We start from the raw sequence: 10,519 nt of genomic DNA, 5'->3' as shown, positions 1-10,519 counted from the left end.
TGATTTTTCTTAAGATTTGAATGGCTAAAGTCATTATTGACAAAGATACAGCCACTTTAATGAAGAAATCGAGAGAATTTACAAGTCCCGAAAAAAAAATTTTTCGAAATCCGATGTTCTGACATGAGTTTCCTCTACCACGATACGAGTTTCCTATGCGCCTGGACGAGATCTGTCGATTTTTTTAAGACTTGAAGCGCTAAATTCATTACTGACAAAGATACAGCCACTTTAAGTGTAGGAGACGAAAAATGACAAATCCCGAAAAGTTAAAATTTTCAAAATCCGCAGTTCTGACTATATTCTATTATCTGAAAATGCTAATGTGACTGATTGGTTTTGCTCTTTCTATACCTATAAAAATGATCTTACTTTTGTGGCTCATCCGAGTGAGTAGACTTCCGATGGTTAATTTTTCCGATTACGTTTTCCGATTAAATTATTAAAATCCTCACTCACCGGCCGATGCGCAACAGCGGAGTTATATCTGTCACGTAGCTGAGTTGATTCTGTAACAATGAGATATAAAATTTATATTAAAACATTGTTCAACAAAATCAATATTACAAAACACAATTTTTACACGTATCGAACGTTTTGTTATCGTGACGTTCTCATTGAACAATAACCGCTGGTAAAAAGCTCTCGTACAGGAAACAACCGGAGCTTATTGACGAAGTTTACCCTTTAACTTACATATTTCCGAGGACTCGCAATGAGACTCGCTCTCGCCCGTCATAATTCAGAGATGTATTTTGACGAGTACCCACGATTCATAGAGGAAAGTCTCCTATTATGAGATAGCAGGTTTTCAACGTTGAAATTTAATCACAAATCGTTTTTCGCGACGGATTGCGCGATCTAACAATGAATTTTCTACTAAACAGATTTCACTTTTAAGAGCAATAAATTCACAGTGCAAGCAATAGATGATACTCGTTAATTTAACAGAAATTCTCCCAGTGAGAAATGATTCGTCGATCGACGTCGAAATGATGTCGAATCGACGTCAATTCGACGGTGCCGATGTCGATTCGACGTCGTTTCGACGTCGATCGACGAATCATTTCTCACTGGGCTGCTGTCTCATATTAGAAACTTGTCTCATAATAGGGGACTTTTCTCTACAACTCGCGACCAGATAAAAGTCTGACAGTTTATTAAGAATGAAAAGAAATACGTACAAATTGTTCGTCGGGTTCTCATGCGAATAATACGAACGAGCGGGTCGAGTAAACGGAACAACGAAGTAAAACAATTGGCGAAATGAACGTTAACGCGAGAATGATGCGCAAACAATTGTACTCACCACAAAGTTGCTCCGCCGTTGCCCGATGCCTCCTAGACCGCCGCTTCCTCTCGGACTTCTCCATTTTGCACTGGCACAACACGACACTCGCGAAAGAGGAGCTAATTACGATCGCGCGCTCTAATTACCGAAGTAACGCACGACGCGGCACTCCCGACGTTAATCGACGCGGATGTCACTGCGACGAGAACGAGAGACAATCACGCGCGGAAATACGAGCCGAATCTGGGCGAGGTGGCGTCGCGCGAGACGACGGGAACGTTTTGGCGGGAAGGACTCGCGGGGACGCGCGTCGCGTTCGACAGGGCGATTTCGCGCCAACATTTCTCTCTGCGCGCGTTACACGTGAAAAACTCGGACATTACTGCACGCACGAGAAGATACGAATTACAATTAGAGAACTCGGGGTACTCCCGGCGCCCGAGGATACGACGGCGCCGTAGCGACGCCGACCGCGCGTCAGATTTCGACTGGGATTTCCCAGATTTACGCGTCTCGGAGAATTACCGACTCGCGAGGATCGAGTCTACGTCGCGCGGCTGTTAAACTGAACAATGGTAAACTTACTGCGATCGTGCGTACCGTGAAACGCGACGACCATCGCAGGACACCGATCCGCTGCGTGTCCACGGCGCTCCTCGAACGGATCAACATGGCGCCGCTCCCGGCGGCCACTGCGCGGCGCTACGCGAGGCGCGTCACGACGCGACGTATGTCGAATAGCGAAATAGCGAAAACGACGTCTCGCGGCACCCGATTACGCGGAAAATGTTCGCGCACATCGCCCCGTGGCGTACGTACCGGCGGCACGAACGATACTGCGAAGCGCGAAACGACCTCTGACCGTGCGGCGGTTGCCGGTGGCACGGCGGCTCGACGTAAACAATTACCGAGCCGGCGCGAGGGTTTGAAAAACATGAAAACAATCATTCGGCGCGGCTCGGTCGAGCGAGGCGGATGTTCCGTGTGTCCTCGCTCCTCGTAACGCGATTATCTCCTACACAACACGATCGTCTCCTACGAGAGTCGTTAACATTTATCAATCGCGTTTATAAAGCCTCGTCTACATAGAAGTCGTAAAGTCGTAGTCGTAAGAATAGTCGACTATGATTGGTCAATTCTTATGTGTCCGACGAAATTGACCAATCGCAGTCGATTATTCTTACGACTACGACTCGGCGACTCGCATTGTAGACCACGCGTAAGTAATTGTCGCGATCCGTAATCTTATCGTTCTGCGGTAATTTGTCGCGATAAATATCACGCGTAATTTGAAATAGAAATGCAATTTAACTTAGGACACGTATTATCGTACGGTTGGCAACACTGGTACGTGTACACGATGTGCGAGTCCGTCATATTTTTATAAATATTCAAACTACTTCATTTGGTTATAGCAGCGTATTTCTAAAAATTTCTTGAAATATGGAGCAAAGAATGTAAAAGTAATTTCTTGACCGTATGACGATATTCCAGAATACTGCTTTTCCGGCTACGGAAATCTTTCCGGGAATAACGCGCACCTGCCGAGATGGCGTTAGCGCGCACCAACGATTATTTCAAGTTACGCACGTAATCGACATAATTTAACTGTAGAATCAGCAACTTGGAACTTAATCTTACATCCTCGTCGATATCGATAAAACGATAAACAATTCTTCGATAAAAACTTTTTCCCTAAACAATATGTATTTACTTTTTAAAACATACATATAGTATTCTATAAAATAGGCAACAGAAATTTTAGAGGGTATAATGAATGGTGTTTCCTTTAATTTTATTTACTTAAATCTTCATACACTGTTGTATACTATAAAACGAAAGAAATTTCAGAGAACATAATATAAACCGTTAATATAAATAAATAGCTTCCTTTAATTTCAATTAATTAATTTACTTACATTCATATACAACGTAATATTCCATAAAATAGCGAGTTAATTACGATGTTTAATAATCAAGATACACATTTAATTTCATTCCGATACATACATTTTATTAATAATGCACGAAAAGATTCAATCCCGTATACATTCGTCAAGTTAAAAAACAAAATAGCAAATCACGCAACACATCCTGTATTCTCTAGTTAGTAACCTTCGTCTGACCACGTGACGTTGTAGGCAGGATACTTTTTTCTCAATATTTCGACCGATACTTGATGATCAGCTTTGCCAAAACCCTGTGAACAAAATTAGTAATTATTATTAAAGTAATTATTATTAAAATTAGGAAAAATTAGAAAATTCGCCCGTCATTCATGACTTTTACGTGGAAATGGTGAGGTCTTTTCAGTACGCTGAATTAACATATTCGCTAGCATAACGATCTACCCGACAGCAATTATTACGAGAATAGACCTCGCGTTATTTTCAGTTTTACATAAAGTACGCGCTTGACGTCCCCGCAACTGTCACGTTGGCAATGTGCGAAAAAAAGCAAAATAAAAGAAGAAAATAAAGAAAGTGGAAATTAAACTTCCGGTATACTCTTTTAAATGAAATTCTGGTGACAAACTAAAGTGTACAATTTAACGAAAATTAAATGCAAGTGACGGTAAAAAAAGATCTTCAGATGGGCAAAAGTAACTTCTGAGCTTAAAAGAAGACCGATGTAAACGTATTAAATAACGAAAATAAATAAATTTTATAAACAGACAGCTTATGATAATTTTATAATAATTGCGTTTATATTAATATCAGCATCGAATCACGTTGAAACGTGTTTTTTAATCCTCGGCAAGAATCACGGTCGCATGAAATATTTTACGGTTTCTAATTTGCGGAAGGTCGGAAAATCGTTATTGTTATAGCTATTGTTAAAATAATTCAATACGCTTTTCAATATTTCTGGGTGTAATATCGATGCTCTTTCCGCGGGAATTTTATGATATTGCTAATGCTCGTGTTCCCACGGGATCGAGAATAATCTTCAAAATGTCGGAAGTCAAATAAAATACGCGCCCGTAGAGTGGCTGGCGATACAGAGCACCCAGGGTGACGTTAAAATTGCTCTCCTCCGTGCGTCGACGGATTTAGAGAGGGCGGTCCTCTTTAAACCTACAGTAACCTTTCGCCCTTCTATCCCGCTGATCCTTAGTTTTTTTTTTTACATATAGTATACCCTCAAATCTCTCTCTTCTTTAAATCTCGACGCTTTAAAAAATACTTTCTTGTCAGTCTCACACGGCTCTCGCAATATAAAATATTCGTTTCCTAAGACGGATTGTAAATTTCAATTTAAATATATGATCTGGGACGCCGCTTGAAAACATATTCGTTCATTCGTTCGTTCGTTCGTTCGTTTCTTATAACGATATCCGTATAGCATCGCTACTAAGATATTTCCTCTGAAATGGGATGAATGCGCGACATCACGCTGGGGCGTTTATATTTCACGAAACGCGCGGCTTTATCTATCGTATTTCTTGTACAACTTAAGTACACCTTGTAGCGAAGTTTATTTACAAAAGATAACGGTAGCCCGATAGCAGTCTTACCTCCATAAATTGCGACCTACGGTTAGATCGAAATTGTGCAACTCTTTATGCAATAAGCTCGGCATAACATTACAATTTACACTGAACACAATTACTAATGTAGCTCCGACATCAAGAATTTTATCAAAGAATGATAGCGTTAAAGTAGTTCTATTTTAATTAAAAACTGTTCTTCTTTTGTCGAATGAATAAAGCAAAATATTAAATATTCCGGAAATAAAATTCCGACCATTATAAGATGCCAGAGCAATACGATAATCGTCGATATAATATAAAGTTCTTACAAACTTTGTACGAACGGAAGGAGAGAAAATGAAGGAAATGTTGTTGCAAGAGTGCAAAAAATTCGTAGATAAACAACGTAATGCTTGATCTAGCGCACCGCGCCTAGCACATAGTAAAATTAAACGATACCGTATGAAAATAAAAACTTACGGTACCGCCCATAGTTCTCGCAACACGACCGTAATAATTGGCTTATATATACTATTTACGCGAGGTACTATCGTAAGTGTCGCAATATGGCCCGATAAATAAAATCCAGCGATGTTACGGAAGTCGACGAACATTTCCGAGTTTACGTAAATGCAATTGCAATTTTACGCTTGGAGGTCGATCGACCAGCTTCAAGGTTTATAGCATTTATACGCCTCGAATGCCACTCGGATGGCACGAAGTTCTTTTTTTGTTCTTTTTATCACCGAATGCAAAACACCCCTACTTTAATATCGATTTGCTGTTTCATTGAAATAAAGAAGAAACACCTTTTTTTTTGGAAATGTCCCGAGTTGAAATTTAAAGAACGACACGGACGTCAACGCGTCTCGTTTGAATTCTTTTCCTATCGCTGCAACTATTGCGTTTCTTCGATACGAGGGTGGGGAGGGGGAAGGGTAAAGAGACCACTCCGCCCTCTGAAAGAAACTCCTATTTTACACGTACACAATTCTAGTGTCGCTGAGGAAACACGCGCAACTTTCTATTCAATTATGTTTGCGTCAGAGGCACGAATTCTCTCGGACGGACAAATTTAATCTGCTAAAGTTCGACATATGATGCCGCGTGGGCGTGAAACTCGTGACGAGCAACAGTACGGGGTGAAAATGTTTATGCGCCGTTAATCACAGATATTGCGACGCGTATACCTCTGCGTTTGAAGCATTACCTATCGGCATCGGGTAATATCACGGTAATATCACCTCCTAGACATTCATGTCGACCAATTGTCAATCTTACTTCGACAGGCGCAAACATGTAATTGCAACTAATAAGAACGGCGGAAAATTAACAAAACATTTCTGCCGCAGTGTGTCGTAACGAATAATGATCAAAATTAATTGGAAAATATGGAAATGAATCTACTCTCTAAAATCTCCTTTTTGACTCTAGTCTTTTGACTCTAGTCCTACTGTGGTCGTTACGTCGGATGGACGTGGCTTCGAACATAGCTCTCCGAGTGACGCCCAGAGATGGATGTCAAATCCCCTGTTTCATTTTAATGACGTAATAATTGTGAGTAAAAACTTTCACTTTGTTCGTAACTTGACTTGTAATTTCGTGTTGTAATCGATACACTTTTAAGTTGCAATGTCCTCTGAAAACTTGTAGATTATTAAATTCCTTGAAAAGGACCACAGCCCGCACGGTCGAAACGACGAAATTAAATAAACCATCCGCCAGCCTAAGTCGTCTAACAATTCCTTTTATCGTTAATTAACTACTGGCGATTCACATTCTTTCGTTGCTACTCTCTAAAAGTCAATCATTATCATTGAAAACAGTGATTAGTACCGCTGAAAATCGCAGCGGTATACTGTAAATCAGTGACTATTGACTGTTTTCAGTGATAATTCGCCGATTGATTTTTAGAGAGTATATGACTATCGGGAAGCTGCTAAACAACTGTTATTTCGCCATGAGTGGACAGAATGGACTAGATTAAACACTGTATACTGTAGGAGAAATGTTTATTCGCATCTGGTGCGTGAAAAATAAAATACTTTTACGACAGTCGAATCAGGGTCGCGCGGAAGTTGGTTAAATAATAAATATCTCGATGAATTCTGAAACTTACTTGTGAATATCCATAAACTTTAATGGTTTTCTCGTCGGGGTCGTGCTCAATTCTACCACCGCCCACGCAATTCGCCTGTAAACCGGCGTGTTTCTTGATTTGTTCTTCCGCCACGTCGAATATATCAGCTGAAACATAAATAACATAACGCGCGTGATAATAGAATTGGATACAATTTTTAAACCTGCAAACCTTGGATTGTGTTACAAATTACGCAAGTAACATAACGCGGCGTGATAATAGAATTGGATACAATTTTTTAACCCGCAAACCTTGGATTGTGTTACAAATTACTTGCGTAATTCGTAGCACTGGCGTGTGCATGTGTTTTCTGCACTCACGAGTAAATTTGTATTGTTTCTTAAAAATATCTAACGCATATTTCTTAAGCGGCGCTTGTATAACTCAATAAAAAGCTTTTTCAACGATAACTCTTCCAACTCGAATATAAGCGATACAATGTAAAATAATAGATCAATTCACTCGTACGATATAAAAACAGATGTGAGTGATTACATAAGACCGAGAGATAACGATAATGATAATGGTAATGATAATGTAATAAGAACCGAGAACGCTAATTTATAGGTCCGAGCAAGATGTAGATAGCTCAATAATTTTAATCTAGTATGCAAATTCATATACCGTTTTCCACCTGTCCTGCGCGTCCTATTACTTTCGGACATATAACACAGTTTCGTTAGGTGGAATCATTGTCGACAGCAAATTCATGTGTTTTAAATAATAAATATCTCGAGGAATTCTGAAACGTACTTGTGAATATCCATAAACATTAATGGTTTTCTCGATAAACGATAAACTAATTAAAATGCTATATTTTGCATTCAATACAATACCCATCTCTCTTCGTACTGTAAAGATAACATAATGGTTGTTTATTAAGAAAATAATATAATAGACAAAAAGGTTTAATGAATGCAATGATAAACGTTTCGAATTAACTAAATCTTTATCGGTACAATGTGTAAGTCTATAAAATAAATTAATAAAATAAATTAAGTTGAAGTATGATCGTACAACTGTATTCGGCAAAATTGTCGGTGGTGAAACAATTTTTCAGAGAGTCTCCGATCGACTTTCATCTAACGAAGAGACTATACGGCAAATTGAAATCGAAACCCAAACGTCACAGTTTTGCGTCCGCTTATGCACTTATGAATGGAAACTTTCTGTACGTAATGGAACTTTTTAAAATTATTACTATCGGGTTTAAGGAGTAACGTGTTCTCGCCGCTCAACGAAAAAATATGTTCTTCTACTTTATATTTGCTTTATCGCATTGTTTGCTTCAGCTGACTACAGATTCTTGCTATAAAAGTTGTTTCACCACCGACAATTTGCCTAACACAATTATGCAACATAGCTATACGATCTCGATCATAGTGCAACTCATTTATTTTACTTGTTGTACTGATGAAGACTTCAGTTAAATCAACACGTTTACCATTGTATTCATTAAACTGTCTTGTCTATCAAATTATTTTTAATAGACAGCCATTATAACTTGTTATCTCTCAACCTTATTATCACTTATGTACATAAGCAATAAAGCTACTAAAGGGAAGATTTGACAAACATGCAGGAAATATACACGGAATTGCGATCATTCCTGCGTCATTTCGAAGAGAAGCAGAGGCAGCTACGATGTCTCCACCGCTTCCCCTTTCCTTGGGAAAAATTGTCTGATACCGGATACAAGGTACTAATTTAAGTGTGAGCAAACGTTAGTCGCAACTATTGAACCGTTCGAAGAGTCCTAATACGTTCAATTTGCAAATTGCATGCTCCTCGGCAAACGACGTTCGCAATGTGCTTCTCATCTGAAACGCGATCCGCGACGAAAATCCACACGCGCATGCTGGTAAGTATCGGGCGGTCAATCAAGAGCCATTGTGCGTCACCGATGTATCCACCCAACACGGAAAAGTTGAAAGGGAGGACTTAGTATCGATTCGCGGAAAAATCGGGGGAAACAACGTCCGTGCGTGTGGGCGCGGGTCACGTGTAAGAAACGGTCTTTGATACGCACGCCGTAATGCTTTATGCGCATTGTAACGCGTTAAAGTGCATTCCACGTGCGCGAGGTGAGACAGGACGGTAAAGGGAGAATTTTTCCCGATAAAACTGAAACAGAGTGCGAAATGCATCGCGTGAAATGCATAAAAATGCCTCACGCAAAATGCGTAAAAACCTGTCATCGCAGTGCGCGCAGCAGGAATTTCTACTAAATTTATCGACGCGTGCTCGCGCGAAAACTTCCCTTTCCTAGGTCTCTCTCGCTTTGTAAATATGAGACTTTTATTATTGTTCAGTTTTCCTTGAAATGTTATCAATGTAACATAATTATATTAAATAATTAGATTAATTACTTCATATAATTTTGTATTAAATACAATACAATATCGAACATAAATTGTAAATTAATGTAAAATTCATATGCTTTATATAAATATGTATAAATACAGATATCTAAATATAATTTCACATTAAATATGTCAATGTTATGTATTACTTTTAAATGTTACCTCGGCACAGAATACGTCAGCTTCGAAAATCTAACCATACATATTTTAGAAGACACAAATAACGAAGATGAGAACCACTTCTCACCTCTCACGAAAAATGACGAAAATGTGTGAAATATATAACAACTTAAGAGCTGAGGGGATTCGAGAAGTTTGAGACATTTGTTAAATAATGCAGTTTCTGTTTTTTTTTCCTCCCTTCGATCTTTAGAGAGCTTGTCTTTGTCAAGGACAACTCAGATTCAATACCTAATACAGTGCTCGATATTGTTTTATATCGTAAAGTAACTAACGAGATTACAATATACGCCTAACTCTTCAAATTTTCTTCGTTGCATAAAAATTCCTTTTCTCCTATTCGTCTTGCTTCTTTGGTAAATTGAGAATCTTCGCGTTTCTCCTCATTACTTGAATAAGCATGTTTCGTAACGAGCTACGCAACTACTGATTGGATCACGTTATTGCCTCCGGAGATAAACAGTATTCCGGATAAGACATTCTATACAAAATCTATAAAAAAAAATCTCTCGTTTCTATGGAAAAAGAACTCTCGACTTTCAACTAGTCGAAGCAGGATCCGTAAATGAGAATAAAAATTACACGGTCCTTACAGTCCCTTTATCCCTTCGATCCAACATTGGCGAAATAAAATTAATGGCACTTTAATGAACGCACAATTTGTTTTGTCGTTTACTGTAGTATTTACAATAGAAGAATTGTACATCTAAATATTCTCACTCAAATTACCACATCGATAGTAATTTTCTTAGTTATTGCTATTACACAATTACAACAATTAAATGGATTAAAATTTTTACCGTGTTTGTTTTCTGCATAAATAGGCTATTCATCGAAATCTGTATTTGTTAAATAGAAGCTTGGCGGATAACATTAAAGATAAGTATTTATAATTTAGATATAACAAAGAAAAAATTCCTTCGTAATAAGATATAAATAGAAGAAACGAGAATTCCTTCTCGCGTTCCTTCTCTTGGAGTTATATAGATTACTGGCATTTCAGCTGCGACAAATAAAATTTAAAAAAACATGGGTGAATCACGAGTTAGAACAATATAATCTTCTATCGTTAA

The 10,519-nt window shown here is 38.6% G+C and overlaps 2 protein-coding genes across 3 annotated transcripts in view; both read right to left on the bottom strand.

Moving 5' to 3' along the window:
• Window positions 1–1,373, bottom strand: part of LOC105565488 — a 10,341-nt gene extending 8,968 nt beyond the window's left edge. The window contains exons 1-2 of the mRNA XM_012018734.1: window positions 1,310–1,373; window positions 460–509 (exon numbers count right to left, since the gene is read on the bottom strand). Coding sequence (XP_011874124.1) covers window positions 460–509; window positions 1,310–1,373 — 114 coding nt within the window. The remainder of the gene's footprint in view (window positions 1–459; window positions 510–1,309) is intronic.
• Window positions 1,374–3,065: 1,692 nt separating this feature from the next.
• The window catches only part of LOC105565463 (sex-regulated protein janus-A-like), an 84,123-nt gene continuing 76,669 nt past the window's right edge, over window positions 3,066–10,519 (bottom strand). For both annotated transcript variants that reach the window (XM_012018701.1, XM_012018700.1), the window contains exons 3-4: window positions 6,883–7,010; window positions 3,066–3,491 (exon numbers count right to left, since the gene is read on the bottom strand). In XM_012018701.1, the coding sequence (XP_011874091.1) occupies window positions 3,399–3,491; window positions 6,883–7,010 (221 nt within the window). In that variant the 3' untranslated portion in view covers window positions 3,066–3,398. The remainder of the gene's footprint in view (window positions 3,492–6,882; window positions 7,011–10,519) is intronic.

Source organism: Vollenhovia emeryi, unplaced genomic scaffold (genome assembly GCF_000949405.1).
Source record: "Vollenhovia emeryi isolate VEMERY1.0 unplaced genomic scaffold, V.emery_V1.0 DF939152.1, whole genome shotgun sequence".
NCBI lineage: Eukaryota > Metazoa > Arthropoda > Insecta > Hymenoptera > Formicidae > Vollenhovia > Vollenhovia emeryi.
Note: the sequence above shows the minus strand (reverse complement) of the source record. Positions and strands in the feature narration are given on the sequence as shown.